Raw genomic sequence first — 16,293 nt, 5'->3', positions numbered from 1 at the left:
TCAATGGTGTTTGCTCCTTTGGTGCATACTCAGTGGTAAACTGAAATTACAATTTTACTGTTGCATTCCTCTGACAGTCAGTCAAGCTGCAGTTTACAGGCATGTTTATTCAGTCTGACCTTTGACATAAATCTCAGTCACAACATAAGCATAAATAGAAATAGATAAAGAGGAATAATCTGGATGTTAGGCCACACATACAGCTTCATCTTCAGTGCTGCTTGACAGACTCTAATGCAGTGTGGAGGGACGATGACCACTTCTCATACAACTCTCCACAAAGCCAGTCCAAATCCTCAAAAAGTGCTCAGCTGGATTAAGAGCTGGTGACTCAGATCATTTTCATACTTTTCAACCCATTCAGTGACTTCCAAGCTTTGGCGTTATGGAAAAGCCTCATTAGTCCAGGCCTGTTCAAAAAGGTTGCGGTATCCCCTCTGCAACTTCATGTTTCCCATTATTCCCAAATATTTTTTTGCACTTTTATACTTGGATCTGTATTTCTGAGCGTACCATTTATATGCATATAATTCTGTGATTTAAAGCAGGTTTCATTACCTTAAAATTGTGCAGCCTGTACAGGCCACCCACTGAGCAGCTTTATTAATTGTGCAGGATCACTTATGGCATGCCGCTTTGACAGGTCTTTCTACTTTAATTTTAATTTCAAACATCTATTATACGGCCACAGACCCCTTCCCCCCTGACACTGGCCAGGAGTACCATCATCCTTGTAGAAAACACTCACATCACAATGAGATAAACTTATCACTCCAGATAATGTTGTATTGATTTGCAGTGACCCTTACCACTAAGGAGAACCACGTCAGCAAACTACCTCCCTTTAGCCTAGACTGAAGGGTCAGCTTTTCCTGTTATTCATCAGGTAGTGGTCTGCTGTGACGGGTTGCATACACTATAGTTATTTATTGTACCTTTCATAAAGTAGGCAGCTCAGATGCTCTGCTGATGAGGTTTGAAAAGTTGAGATCTCATTGTGTCCAGATTTGAACATTGGAGGGGGCGCACTGGAGCAGAAATCAGATTGGATGAAAAACTGCGATTCTGTGATGCCACTTTGCTGAAAAAGTGTCAGATTTTTAATGGAAATCCTCACTCTCATACTTTCTTTAACATGGACAAAATAATTTGAGTGAGAAATTATGTGAGCACAGGCTTTATTAACCAGTCCTGCAGGTTGAGTGCAGAACAAGATCCTCCAAATAAACAAACAAACAACAAAAATTATGCTCATTCAAAATTCATCTCACGATCAGGTCGAGTTCAGACACAAAAACACCACATCACCCTCAATAATTCCTCTCCTCTGGTCCATTCAAACCACCTTTTTCACCTATAAAAAAATCAAAATAAAAAAATCCAACTTTCCCATTAATTCTGATGAAAAAGTGAAATGTGAAAGGTTGAAGGACACGGGTCATCTCACAAGTTGTACAAAGGAGTGCACGCGTAGACGTTTCCGGTTAATGCTGGAGTGTCACATTGAGTCGTTTCGCTTTCATCGAGAGACGCTGTGGAATTTGATGCTTCGAAATGCAACGATGACGATGCAAATTTGACAGCTTAGAAAAAGATTTATCGCTTCACCCAAACTTTAAAGAAGCAACAAAAGCACCCGAGAGCTGCAGAGATCTTTTCCAGGCTCTCACACAATTAAATGCTCGAGTGAAGCGTGAGTAGCAAGCATACACCCCCCCCAAAAAAAAGAAAAAAAGCACCCCTACAAAAGTCGTACAAAATATTCTTTAGAGACAATGTTTGGTATCTTGCTGCTGGACGCTGTAGCAGCAGCTCTACACAGTAGGCTGCAACATCTCCTGCAGATGACACATGGTGTCCCTCAAAGTGCGAGCGAGTCTCTCTGCGTTAGTGTCCTCGCAGCAGTTAAAGGCCGTGATGGAGAAGTGGATGTGGTCTGCCTGAGGGTTGTAACAGACGGCGTAGCCGTCAGGAACGAGAGGACCGAAACACATCACGCTGTCCGTGTTGTTTGCAGGCATCTGAAGAGACAAGACAGGAGGGAGATCAATAATGGAACTGGGCCTTAAAGCTGGGCACACGTCATTAAAAACACACAAATCCTCAAATCTGAGTCTCAAAGTTCACTCTTCATCACGAGAACACTAAGGCTCACCAGACAGCTGATCTAGAGCTTCCAGTTATATCACATGATCTGTACAGATGCCAAGAGCTCAATTCTGCTGTTCATTTCATATCTACAGTGTTTTTAATTGCTCATAAAACATCAAATACGAGCACCTACATTTCAATGCGAGCTGGGCCGTGTTAACTTTGTTGACCAATAACATTCATCACAGTTATCATCAACTACCTCCTTCATGACTAAAATTAAATGAAAATTTGCCATCACAATTTATGCTCCAACTGGTCAAAATCCACATAACCGGTGATCATAGCTGCTAACTGGAAACTTGTCATTATCTCAACAGCCAGTTGGGTATTTTTTCCTGAATCACACTCATGAGACAACACAACTTTGTCAAAGATAAGGAGAAACAAAACAACTACATCGTTGAGTTCAACCAAGCAGCACAGATCCCCTTTAAAACTGTGCGAATCTGGAACATTCAGCTATACTGTACAAATGCTTTGATATATACTGTCATTTGAAAACTAAGGCATGCCAGAAAAAACCCACAAACAATCAGGAGCTGACCCCGGGGCAAAAAAAAACAAAAACAAAAAAAAACACTTCCAAAAATTCCACACATCTGACTGTCAACACCTAAAATGAGGAAGAGAAACAGATTCATTTTGAGGAAACTCCAAGCATCCATGTATGCGTGTGCTGCAAGAAATTCACAGGAACTTCACAGGAGATTATCTGGTAGAAAATTCCCTCTCATATAGCCACTATCATTTGACAAAAAAACAAAAAAAACAAACAAAAAAACCCCGCAACAAATAAATACCCATTTCCTTCGGAGCAACAGTGTAAATAACACCTCGAACAAAGACACACACACACACACCTGTCCTGTCCGGAGTTTAAAGTGTGTTGCTAGCCCGTAAGCCGTGTCCATGAAGATTTTGGGAATGCTCATGCCCTCCTCGATGGCCTGCAGCTTGAGCCCCAGCAGGTGGCGGTCAATGCCGTGTCCATTAAGTGCCTGAACAAAAGAGAAATGAAACTCTTGTTTGAGTGTTTTTGAATCAGTTAATCAGCAGCTTTGAGATAAATGTTTTAACATTTATTTAACACTTACCGCTTCAGTCAGAGCCGAGTAGGCATCAACAGCTTCTCTGAACAGCTCCTGCTTCGCTTCCCGCTGCAAACCCCAAAAAATAAACACATTCTGAATCCAAGCTACAAAAATCCAACAGTTCTGTTCCCATTCAGCGGGAGAACTTTCTCACAGGGTTTGTGCTTCTCACCGATACGGACGGATTATCAAAGGCCAGAATGAACTGGAGCCCCTGCTTGGTGGGTGAGCGGATGTACTCGGTCCTTCCTCCTCTAAACATCCTCTGAGTGGCGATATCGCAGGCAGAACAGACTTCACTGTGAACTCTGCAGACAAAAACAAAGCCAATATCAGAGATAATGCTGCTAACAGGCAGAGGTGTTCATCTCAAGTAAGTGCTGCACTTTAAAGACAAAAGCAGAAAACAAAACTTAATGATTCTCACTCTTGTAGACAGTTAGCACATTCAGAATTTACAGAGAACTCACGTGTTACAACCAAGGTATGCAGAATAGCATCTCTGAACACACAACATGCATTCAGGAGCAGGCAGACTACAGCAGCAGAAGACCAAACCAGGTACAGGTGCCACTGCTGTCAGCTAAGAGACAGAAACTGAGGCCCCAGTTCACAGGGGCTCACCAAAACTGAACAATAAGATGGGAAAAGTGTTTCCTGGTCTGATGAGTCTAATTTTCTGATGCAACATTTGGGTAGTAGGGTCTTAAACAACATGAAGGGATGGATCCATCCAGTAACAGCAAACTATACCTAATAAAGTGGCCGATCAGTGTAAATCAGTCACTCCAATTACTCCAACAGAACTCATCCGATCAAGTCCAGGTATCAAACAAGGCGTTAGATTACCAGGTGGACTGGTGTGAGTGAAGAGGAATCTATTTTATGATCAGTCGGTTCACAAAGCAGCTAAATGGGTCAGTTCTGGACATTACCAGTTATTTAATAAAGTAACTTTCCCTCTCTAATGCAACGGGGTTGAAGTAAAAAACTACAAATGCCATCTGATCCAGTCTGAGACTAACCACAGCACAGCAGGAAATTCTAACAGCAGATTAAAAACAAACAAACAAACAAACAAACAAACAAACAACACACAAAAAAAGAAAAAAGAAAAGAAAAGCAGATTGCTGGCACTGACCTGTAGTAGGCGAGCTGCAGGGCGACCTGGATAAAGGAGTTTGGGCTCATCTGGTGCTGCTTTGGAAGATTCTTGCCAAACTTCTTGAAGTTGAACACATTAACGTCGAGGTCGTTGATCAGGCTGCAACAAATTCAGGACAAACATTTGCATTTGTGCTGATTTTATGTTTAAAGTCAAGGTTCAATTAGCAGCTTTAAATAAGCTTTCAGACAGCAGTGTAGAGAGGAGGTGGGAAATCACTAGATTATGTGACAGAAAGAAAACAAAGTTTACTTCTACCTACTTTGACTCACTATTTTAAACATTTCCATATAATATTTTTAAGTCCCGTTGAACTCCACACTGCACGTAAGAAAAAGCTTTATTCCTCAATCATATTTTGGCATCTGAATGATTTGAGAGCTCTGAAATTGCACAGGACCATATAAAAAGCTTGGCGTCTGACCAGGACAGCAGTGGATTATGAAGAATGACTTTACAGTTATCCACAGATGCATTATTTCCATCAAGGTTACATAAACACAGCAAAGATAAATCTGTTTACACTCTGCGGCCTTCTTTTAGAGCAAGTTCTCTCCACCTCTGTCAGATTTCAGAGCAAACACAAACATGCAGCTGATGGTGTGCGGAGAGGTCAGCGCGCTGCAGAGCTCAGCTCAGAGTTTAAGTTTAATAAAAAAAAAAAAGTTGGGAGCTTACATGTCGAGGTTCTGCTTGGCGTGCTCGATGTCCCTCTTGATTTCTCGGTCTATGTGAAAGTAAAGCTTCTTGGGCATTGGTAGCGGGAGCAGCGGCGCCCTCTTTGTGTCCGGTTTCTCACTGCAGACAAGAAAAAAAAAAAAAAACGTAAACACTCAGAGCAGGCACTCCATCATTCTCCACCTCAGCTCAATTTTTCTTGACTAATTCAGCACATCTGCAGTTTCATTCCAACATCTCACCAATACTCGATCACATGATCCAGCAGCGTCGCTACAGGCGGACCCTCGGCCGTGGCTTGCTCATACAGAAGACCCCACGAGCCGTCCTCGCCGACCACAAACTGTTCAAACACAGACACGAGTCAGCACTCTGCGTCAGCTGCTCTAAACAAGCCATCTCTCGCCATTCACGTGCGCATTCCCACCTGAAGCGTTTTGTCAAACCAGCGGTTTCCGCTGTTGGAGAACGTCCCGCCGCCATGAAGGACCTGCGCGGCCTTGCGGCTCGCATACCTGTCAATTAAAGTGGTTGCACAAGCGATTCTTCATGAGCTCACACGCAGAAAACCACAGAGAGTGCACAACATTTAAATGGAGCAATAGCTCAAATACAGGTAGTGATAATTGTGCAGTGTTTCCAAACCTCCATAAGAAACAATAATATCTGCACAGACAGCATTACTCAACTGATTTAGCAAACACAGAAATACTCGGTGTGTGTGTGTGTGTACACATACTTTTCATCTGATATCCTCATGACTGGAGAATCCAGGCACAAGGAGAAAAGTCCCGTCTCTATCATCCGCACCGATTCCTGGTTCAGTTTATCTGATACACACAGAGACCGTGTCGTTTAAACCCGATCAACTCGTCTCCCACATGTAGCCGTTATTTATATGATGCCCAAAAATTGTTCCTGCTTATTGATTGCTTCTCCTTATTTTCTGTTAAGTAGTGTTTGTTGGTGCTGCTATCACTAGGATTATTTCCCCATTTGTTTATTGTTTTTATTTTATACTATAGAACACGTTTTCATACTTGTTCTCATACATAATGGTATGTTTATATTTGTATGCACCAAAACAATCTACAACTTCAGTGAAAGCAACGACTAATTGTATCACAGACGTAAAGAAGTCATTGTGGAGGACCTGCTGTTTGTGCGTGGCAGCCAATGAGAAGAAAGCTGCCTTAAGGTTCTCAGATGAGAGGTGAAACGTCTTCAAGCAACTTAAAGAAGTCCAGACGCTTTTCTTTGCAAACTCCTTTGACTCCTCTTTCTACAGTTCCATCTGGTTTCCGAGTTTGACACAACAATCTCACATTTTTCTGTTTTTGCATTTATCAAGTATTAAAAGGAGTTAAAATAAAAAGAGTCAAACTATTCGACATCATCACTCCTCCTGTCCTTTGCCAGCTCGTACGGTTATTAACATTTCTCCTCTATCAGCTCCTGCACTGTCCGTACACACTCTGCCTCTTCTGTCCCAAACTACTGTTTTATAACTTAATGGCTTACTTGAAAATAAATTTCTTTCCCTTTGAGGGGCTGCACCACAGTATTAAATAAATGAGGATAATTTTGAGCTGTGAATCATGCAAAACTACTTCGGCAGACTAAGTATGAAAATAACAAGATGGAAACATAATGATTCCAACTTTCGGTCATTTTAAGTGTCTGAGAGTTTCGTCCATCACCAACGTTTCAGTTTTTCCAACCAAGATTGATTATTGGGTTTCTGCTGATGCAGGCATAAAACATTTAACACTTAAAACTGATTTGAGACATGTAATCAAATCCATCATTAAACTGGTGTTACGTCTAAAAACATGAAGAGTTCTGATCACTGAGCTGCTCCAAGTACACAGCACCCTCTCCTGTCTCCTATGTGTAGTTAGATTTCTGCAAAGCAGATGATAAAACCACTGAGTTGGAGGGTCTCATTATCTAAAATCTATAATGAGGTAAAAATTAATAAAACGCCTCCTTTGGCCGCCACCTTCAAGCTGCTCTAAAGGAACCTCAGATATTGTGACGTCATTTCAAGCACATCAGAAAAATGGATGCGAGGGCGTATCCTATGCTACTCTAACACCAGCAAAGCTTCACCAACATCAGGGGATGTTAATCCTACAGTCAGAGCTTGGCATGAAGACGTTTCTCACATTTGTATTTTCTTAAACTGAGCCATTAACAGATCAGTTTTGTTTGCTCTCTTAAAATAACCGAAAACAGCAGCAGCTTACAGTGAGATAGCAGTCAAGTAGTAAGCACCGGCTTGCGTGTGTGGTGATCTACCTCTCAGCAGGCGGTTGTAAGCCTCTCCCCATGTGTGGCGGTGCTCGCTGGTCAGGATGCCCATCGGCTCCTTGTCCGTCTTCCAAGACTGAGACCTGATCCTGAGCAGCTGCCCGTGGATCTGACTCTCAGTCATCCGCGAGCCATCGCTGTTATAAACCTCCAGCTGGAAGAACTGGGAGTAAGAGGAAAACCATGTCAGTAAGATCAAAGTTTTTAAAAGCAATACAAAACTAAAAGCGGGGGCATCTTTCGATTACTAAGCTGCACTAAGTGCTTTTTACAGTCACAAAAAACCCTTCAAATCCACAGAAACACCAACATTTACAGTTATCAAAAAAACCAAACAAGTTCAGAGCTGAGACGATAAAATCTGAATTTCTGTTAAGCAGTTTAAGTTCTTTGAGGGTTTTCCTGTTCTGCCTTTTACAAAAACAAAAAGAATTGTCACCTGAAAAATATCCTCACAAGTCCATCAGAAAACCGAGGCTCAGTGGATGAAAGCACTTTTTTTTGACGAGTACATTTCTAAATAAATAAATAAAAAATTCTCAATGCATCATTTTAATCTCTAAGAAAGCACTTTTGGGTTCTGGTTGCTTGTTGTTGGGATTATTAATCTCCATATGAATGAAGTTACACCTCACAGCTGGTTTAGTTTACTCTTTTCTGCAGGCAGCAGTCTCTGAACACCACTGTCATCAGCGTCACGCCTGACTAGAGGCAGAGCTACTTCCTGCCGGGACTCTCATGTATCCAAGCTGTAGCCTTGCAACATCTCTGACCCCTGACCCGATTGTTCTTGGCTGAGGTGCTGAGACGGGGCACTCCAGTCTGTACTGCGCCCCGCCCAGCAGCTGTTTCAGCAGACGATGCCCAGCCCCACACGTGCAGAGCAGCACAGGACTCTCTGGGTCCTGTATTTATATCCAGAGACTTTCTTGGCCAGCGTTTAGTCACACTGTGTCTCCAACTGAACATTTCTAGGATACTCTGGGTCGACGTGTTCATCAGAGGGCGCCACAACAACACAGCACAGCTGCACTCGTCCATGAAAGGAGAACAATTCCTCGACAGATCAGAGTCCATGCAAATACTGCTGACTGCATCACATTCAGTCATACCTCAGATTAAATGGTGTGCATATACATATAGATTTTAACTTGAGCTACAAGATGTATTTAAAAACACAAACTAGCATTTGGCTTACTAGTATACAATAACTCTGCTTACTGTCATCAGTCCAGAGAGAGAGCTGATGTTGTACTTGTGGCTAATAAACCCTGTAGAAACAGACTAAATAAAAAACAAACTATTTCTATCACTTCTCTGCTGCAGCTCCGCCAAACTTGACGCACTGCAAATGAGTCACGCCCTACATCAATTAAAGTCACTTTGGCAGCAGAAGGCCTTTTCAGTAAATCTATTAACCTTTGAAAAAAAACTGAGCCACAACAGGAAGCGCCAGAGGTGAACATCCAGGATATTTTGTTAATTTTGGACGCTGCGTCTTCTGAAAGATGAACAACTTACTAACCTACAATAAAAAGTACAGTAGATGTGAGTATGCAGTAGTCCTTAGTCATTATGAAACACTTTGTGTAGATTTAGTACATCTCATTTCATGCTTTTTTCCCTTTCCAGAATCAAACATGTTTTCATGGTTTAAGAATTCCTGTGATCAAAAGTAACAGATGTCTGAAATGCTAAGAAGCATGCTTTTAAACACTTCTCTTCCTTTCTCTAATTACCCAACTGAACTCAATGTTAAATCAGACATCTGCTGACTGGTTCTCCACTTATGTGCAGATACTTTACAAACTAAATAAGCTTCTCTTTTAATGAAGATGCAGATGAAATATCCACATACAGCCAGCAACCATTAGATAAAACAACGATCTCGTGGGATAATGTGCTGCCAGAGTACTCAATGTTCAGAAGAGAGCTTCTTGTACGATCACGTGACTTCTGTTTGCAAAACTTGGTGTATCAACAATCAACTTGGAGTTTAAGAAACACAAAAAGCAGCTTCAGATGTGATTGCACAAGACTCGACTTGACTGGCAACACAAGAAAAGAACAAAAGAGACTATCTAAATCCATCCTCTGTCACCTGTCAGGCACGACTCACCTGGTAGTTCCTGACGACAGTGATGTGCGTCGGCGAGCGGCGGGAGCGGCCGTAGTGAGCAATGTAGTCGTGTTTGGGGCCAGGGATCCTGCAGGAGGAGAAGAGGAGCGGGTAGAGCTCCTTGCACAGGGGCTTCCTTCGCATGAACTCGACCGGCAGCTGCCCGCTGACAGACAAAGAGAAACACGTCAGTCATTATTGTTTTTTTTCCCCCCCCCATCCTTTGCTTTCCTCAGTCACCCTCTCTGGTTGCTTCCTCTAGTAAGATGAAACCCTCAATCCGCCCCTTCTGCTCAGCCATGTTTTGAACAATGAGCGTATACTTATAGCTGCCGCCTCTTCAAAACAGTCACTTAATGACTGCCTGCACCTACAAAGACATGGGTTACCCTCTTCTTGACTGCACCCTGCACTAGTTAAATACACCGAGGGACAATGAATAACATCTCTGTGCGGGATCGCTGATCATCTCACAACTATGCAAAGAATAAAGTCACCCATCAGTTTTAGACCTGCTCATTGCACAGGACCTCACCTGATAAGACGCTGCACCTACTGTAGCTCTGTCAGCAGGCAAAAATGCAGACTGTGAAAGTCTACAGACTTCTAACATGTCTCATTAGGACACTGGAGAATCTGATGGCTTATAACTAACTATTTAATTAAAGTAATGTATAACAGACATTGTTAGTGTCCACTCTTTCAGCGGGAGCCACAGTGGTGTTTAACAATCAGAGCAATTCAATTAAAAACAAACAAACAAAAAGCCAATTTTGTATAAGGTGACAAAGTACAAGTAGGTCCTGTTTTAGGATTATATATGAATGCTTATAGAGCAAGAAAAAAGGTAAAATACTTTTAGAAAAGAAAAAAAAATTCGGTTTTTTTTTTTACTGATGTTCATTGGGGGAAATGCAAAGACGTTAAATAATATTAAAACATCTCAGACCCTCCTGCTCTTCCAAACAGAGATCCAAGGGAGAATCGATTGGTCAGTGGACAGTGATTTCTACCCGTTCATCTCCAAACTGTAACCTCTCTACAGCACAAGTTACCATGCTGATGCACCCTGTTAAGTGGACTACCTTCATAATACAGAAAACCAGGCTTAACCCTAAGGTTATTCGGAAAAACCCAAATTCTGCTTCCCGGTTCAGGCCGGGTCATTCTGATCCCGACTTCTTCCTAAATCAGCCAGTTAAAAACGTTCCGCTTCCAGCTAGTTTAAATCTTATCTCCCTGTTAGAGTTTAAACTATTGCTGCTGAAGTCCACAGACTATGATAAAGGCGTCCCTCACTGATCAACACAAGGCCCCCTGATTGTTACTCAGCACTGTAACACCAATTTTAATCTTACAGGATACATGACAACAAAATAAAGTGCAATGTGATAAAAGAGTTCAGATCAGAAATGCACAGCAGCAGAAACTTTCTATACTCAATAGTTCAGAGTTTGTGCAGTGGGAATAGAGCAGAGAGTAGCTATGAAAATGAGAGCGAAAGACAAGGAAGAGGAAAAAACTTTTTGGAGTTTAAAAATTCAGAGCTATGCTGAATGCGCCGACTCTGAAACACCTTTTTCATGCTTCATTCGGGGAGACAGAGACTCCAGCAGACGTTGCAGCACTGAGCTGCAGATTCTGTTACAATATGTGCAGGCGAGTACATTTAGACGCAGATTAACTTCATGCACCAGAGAAAACACAAGGCGATGCCAGCCGAGTCAAAGGTCACAGCACAAAAATAGAAGCGAATAAAACCAACTGCAGCACCGCAGCTTAAACGCTGTCAGAGGATTACTGCAAAGTCTGACACCAGTACAGAGCCTGTGATTCCCCCGGGTAATAACCAGCTCCATAAGCTCTAAAGGGAATAACTGTATTTTACTATAGTAACCCCCCAACCCCACCACACAGCAGAGAGACTGGGCACCAGTAAATATGACTTGTATAGCAGCTTGTACTTGATCTGCACTATAAAGTGTGACATATTTTAGTTTTTATTCCACTGATTTAATCTGGCATCTGTGTATAGCTTACAGGCTAAACACAGAATACGTGAACACAGAGTGGGAGAGTGAACCAAAAGAAAAGGTGTTTGATTGAACCTCTGTGTAAACGTCACTGCCATTTTACAGATTTTGGTTCATGGGTTTCAACCAAATGAAAGCTCCTCTTTTACAAGAACGAAAGTTTTAAGTTCTCACTTTCATTTTCTTTCAAACATTAACAAAAAGCCTGAAACAGCTTTTTGTTTTTAACATAACATTAGTTAAATTACTACCAATGAAAGAAATGAGTTTAAGGAGTCATATTTATAGAAATATTTTTACGTGATTGTTACGTATTCAACTTCAACTGCGACAAAAACAATTGAGCTACACACTCATCTGCCACTTTACTAGTTACGCCTGTTCAACTGCTTGTTAACGGAAGTATCTAATCAGCCAATCACATGACAGAAATTCAACGCATTTAGGTATGAGGACACAGTGAAGACGATTTGGTGAAGTTCAAACTGAGCATCAGAGTGAGAAAGAAAAGTGATTTCAATGACTTTCAACGTGGCTGGCCTGAGCATTTCAGAAACTGCTGAACTGCTGGGATTTTCCCAGACAAACATTTCTAAGGTTTCCCAAGAAAGAAAATATCCAGTGAACAGCGGATCTCTGGGAGAAAATGCCTTGTGAAGGCAGAGGTCAGAGAAGAATGGCCAGATTGGTTTAACCTGATAGTGACTCAAGACAACCACTCATTACAACAAGGTATGCAGAAGAGCATACCTTGTGAGAACTTGAAGCAACAGAAGATCACACATGGCATGCTACTACATCAATATGGTCAGAAATCTCAGAGAAATGTTTCCAGCTCCTTGTTCAATCTGTGCTGTGAAGCATTAATGCAGCTAGCAAGCTGTACTTAATAAAGCGGCCAGTGAATGCTCGCTGAAAACTTTTGACTTTCTATTTTCATTGGAGACAATGCTGTTACTTTTTTTACTAGTGTCCTCATCATTTTTAGCCTTTAGAGCAGAAAAGGGAAGTCCTGCCATGTCCATACTGATCACTGATCTGCTCCAAATATGTTCCATAAATTAAGACTCACGTGTTTATTTTGGCCTTAAAGTCCAGAACGGCTGCAATCAGTCTGGACGCAAACCTGCAGGGAAACAGACACGAAGCGGTTCTATAAACAAATCATATTCAGCTAAACAAAGCAGCACGATGAAACCTCAGATCATTAATGGCATGATTCATGTTTTTTTTTTTCCCCTTTTCAGGCGATGAGATCTAAAGGATTTAAGTGAAACGGACCCCCTTTTCAGTCTCACAGATGCAGCCTATTCGGTTTATGCGTCTGTCTTTTGAAAGAAGTCAACTAGGGCAGTAACGACTTTGGCACACAGAGGAGCAGGACATCATGTTGCAAGCTTTAAATGATAAAAATAAAAACAGCAGGTGTGAGTATCAGGATCATAAGTGCATGATGACACAGCAACACTTAACTAAACCCTTTTGCTTCTGTGTCCTTTAACACTTCTGTTGTGTTTACACACTCAAAGTAATACAAAGATCTGTTGCTGCTGTTGTACTGAAATCTAAAAATGGCTTACACGCTATGAACTGTGAGGCTTTGAGTGTTCAAAATACATACACCGCAGGCCAACACATCTCAGTGCCAAGATGCTGATGTTAACTTTATGAGTTAACATCAGCATCTCACCCTTTAATGTTTAATTTTACGGGTTTCTGCACCATCACTTCCACATAGCTGTTCTCTGCCGTCTCTCTACATCAGTTTATGTAGACTCACACCAGCTGGCTCCTCCAGTCATTAAAATCTCTGCGGGGCAGAGAGATAGCCGCGTTCGAGTGCACGGGCAGAGGCTGTCTGCTCTCCAAGTACGCCCGCTGCACCCACCAGTCCGAGATCTGCAGGGGAGACCAAAGGAAGGGCACGGAAATCAGCTCTGAAGTTCAAAAAAAAGGACCAAAACCACAAAGGCACTGATTTTTGTTTTTACTGGAGTCTGTGTGTGTGTGTGTGTGTGTGTACCTCAAAGCTTTTTAACAGACTTTTGCTGCAAAGTTAAGTCACAGACAAGAAGCATGACTCTTCTTTGATTCTTGGCAATAGGGTATACGTTTTAACATTTTTCCCTAAACTTTGAAATAATAAGTTTGTTTAATGCAGAACAAGAGCTAAATACATACAATATCATAAAGTAATGCTTATTTTAGTGATTGTTTTTAATCGATAGGGGGAAAAAAACTATTTTGAAACACTGTTTTGCAAGGTAGTGTAGGTATACACTGAGGGGAAAATGGTGATTCACATGGCCTCACTGACATTGGGCAACAGAAGACTGGAAAAATGCTGCTTGGTCTAATAAGTTAATTTCTGAAAACAGTTACCCAGCTTATAAACCATCAGATCACACATTTAGGCTTGCACAGAAGCCGTTTTTCCTCAACCATTATTAATTTACTGATTTTTTTTCTCTATTTATTGAGAGAAAACGTCCAAACCATCAAAACATCACCAAATTAATGTTTTGTCTACAAGTGGTCAAGAAATAATAATCAAATAATCAGGGCATTTTTGAATAAGTTATTATTTTTGAATAAGTTATTCTAATTAACTGATTCTGAGGGGCTCATGTGGGAGTCACCAATTGATTTTTCATTGATTCTTTCCCCTTCCGCTACTCTGCTACACACCCAGTTCTTGTTGAGTCTGGCTCTCTTCTCCAGACCCTCCTGCAGCTGTGTACCAAGCCCGCCCGGCCGGCCGAAATCGTGCACTATCCTACGGGTGTGGCTCAGCTCCTCGAGGGGCAGCAGGGGCTCCAGCGCCCGCAAGTAGCCCTGTAGGGTTTGGGCCAGAGGAGGAACCGGCTGTGGGGGCACCGAGGAGAAGAAACACAGCTCCTGCCTCAGGGAAACCTGCAGGTGGAAGGTGAAGAGGTGAAATAGAGTTCCTCATTTGAAAATGCTGAAAGAGCACTAAGTGCATGTGAGCACAGTGCAGGAACTTCCTCAGAGGTTTGACCAAATGCCAGAGTGCAGGGCGTTTCAAGAAAAGGAGTCAAAGATATGACAGTGGAAGCAACACCCGCTGCTTCTTGTCCGTTTATCATCCGTTTCTGCTCACGCAGAGAGAGTATAACAAGGCTTCAGCGTTTTAGCATGACAGCAAGTGTGAAAACAAACGTCGACTCACCCGGGACAGCCATGCTCTGCAGGTCCCTGAGTGAATGTTCCTAAAAATCATCTTTCCTCGCGTCACAAATCCGCTCCGTGTTCAAAGATGTGACACACAAAAAAACCCAGATGGGCCTTTTTAGCTCACGACAACTTCTGCACAGTTCGCGCGAGGTCAGACGGGCAAAATGAAGCCCGGACCTCCTCCTACTTCTCCACGATGGCTGCAGAGCACAGTCCTCATCGCTCGACACGCATTAAGTTTGAACTCGTTTATATTTCGGGAGAAAAACCGAGCACAGCCTGCCCCTTCCTTCGAGCCGAGGGCACGCGAACTCTCACGTACCGTGCAGAAGTGACAAACTGGCGCACGTGCGGACGTGAAAATGTTTCCGTAAACAGCTACGTGACCGAGACAAAGGGCGCACTGCCGCCCCCGTCCACGGGGTGTCGCTGTTAGGCTTGATGACCTCACAAAGGCCGGGTTTGTTCGACATTGTAACCCGAGACTACATAAAAACATACCTGATACCACTTTTTACAGCTGCGAAAATGCAACAATAATCGTGTATTTTAGTATTATTTTCTGAATCGTCTTCTAACATCGTATTTTATTAACTTTATCTACTGGAGGTAGTGCAGGTAACTACAAGAACAAGGTTAAATGCAGTGTTCTTGATGTCACTGATGTTACACTCACTCACACAGAGGTCATTAATAAATAAGACTACGATCAAGAGGTGATTTCATGACACCGACATCGCATACATGTCTTGAACAGACTACACTGAATCCACTCTTGAATTTGGGTACCATGTCGTAATCGGGTATCCTAATCATAAAAAAAATGCTAGTAAGGGACGCCATCATTAGGGTGAGCCTGTCAGAGAAACAGCGAAAATTTATGAGTGACCAAATCAACAGTCTGGTTTGTTTTTAGAAAGAAGCTTGGCAACATCACAACATCTAACAAAATCTTGAGAGGGATGCAGGTCATTTTCAAGGTCTACAATCAACAGATGCTGTCATGAAGGTACATACAGAAGGTTTACAACAATGTGTAAACTATTGATTACATGTTTGAGCAGGCAACTACAGGTCACAAGGCTAAAAGGAGCAGCACGGGTTTAGTTCCTTCTCCTACCGCATAAGCAACCCAAGGGTTTCTCAAGGCAAAGACATGATATATTCTTGAGTGGTCTGAACCCAACACAGCATGCTTTTCAGTTATTCACTACAGGTGGATGTAGTAAAGACCACAAAGTTTTGTCATTTGAGTTTAGCCTTAGCCTTCCTTTTCATTAGTTTGACTTTTATTTTTAATTATTATTATATTTCAGAGGATATTATTCAGAGGTGCACTTTTCAAAAGTTCACATTGATGTAAACATCCAATAAAAAGCACCATGACATGACATAAATGTAATAACAAATTTGACCAAAGTGAATGACATTTTCCATAAGTGTTTTAAATTTGACTTTAGTTTTTGTGCTCACAAAATCCTTTTGGTTAGTTTTCATTTTGCCCAACAGACTGCTGATTTCACTTCTTGTTTAGGATTCTTTATT

At 42.0% G+C, this 16,293-nt stretch overlaps 1 protein-coding gene across 2 annotated transcripts; it reads right to left on the bottom strand.

Annotated features, from left to right (window-relative positions):
- Positions 1–1,042: 1,042 nt before the first annotated feature.
- cratb (carnitine O-acetyltransferase b) lies at positions 1,043–15,146 on the bottom strand. Of its 2 annotated transcripts, XM_005950670.3 has the most exons (15): positions 14,744–15,146; positions 14,242–14,466; positions 13,334–13,452; positions 12,626–12,679; positions 9,521–9,686; positions 7,390–7,564; positions 5,828–5,918; positions 5,516–5,603; positions 5,331–5,431; positions 5,089–5,208; positions 4,387–4,509; positions 3,418–3,553; positions 3,249–3,311; positions 3,015–3,152; positions 1,043–2,021 (listed from the first exon to the last, which is right to left on the bottom strand). In XM_005950670.3, exons 1-15 carry the CDS (start codon positions 14,792–14,794, stop codon positions 1,815–1,817), a joined length of 1,857 nt encoding a protein of 618 aa, XP_005950732.1. In that variant the 5' UTR covers positions 14,795–15,146; the 3' UTR covers positions 1,043–1,814. The 2 variants fall into 2 exon arrangements, with proteins under 2 accessions (XP_005950732.1, XP_042078607.1); XM_042222673.1 differs by lacking the exon at positions 12,626–12,679.
- Between the last annotated feature and the right edge of the window lie 1,147 nt (positions 15,147–16,293).

This window comes from Haplochromis burtoni, unplaced genomic scaffold (genome assembly GCF_018398535.1).
Source record: "Haplochromis burtoni strain Fernald_Lab_line unplaced genomic scaffold, NCSU_Asbu1 Contig_90, whole genome shotgun sequence".
Taxonomy (NCBI): Eukaryota; Metazoa; Chordata; class Actinopteri; order Cichliformes; family Cichlidae; genus Haplochromis; species Haplochromis burtoni.
The sequence above is the reverse complement of the archived record's forward strand: the minus strand, read 5'-3'. Positions and strand labels throughout refer to the sequence as shown.

Excerpts from the sequence above, each read along its gene's own strand:
- cratb (XM_005950670.3), bottom strand. The coding sequence starts at position 14,794 with ATGATTTTTAGGAACATTCACTCAGGGACCTGCAGAGCATGGCTGTCC. Across the intron at positions 14,467-14,743 it reads GCAGAGCATGGCTGTCCCGG|GTTTCCCTGAGGCAGGAGCT; the intron begins GTGAGTCGACGT and ends TTCCACCTGCAG. Across the intron at positions 13,453-14,241 it reads CCAGACTCAACAAGAACTGG|ATCTCGGACTGGTGGGTGCA; the intron begins GTGTGTAGCAGA and ends TCTCCCCTGCAG.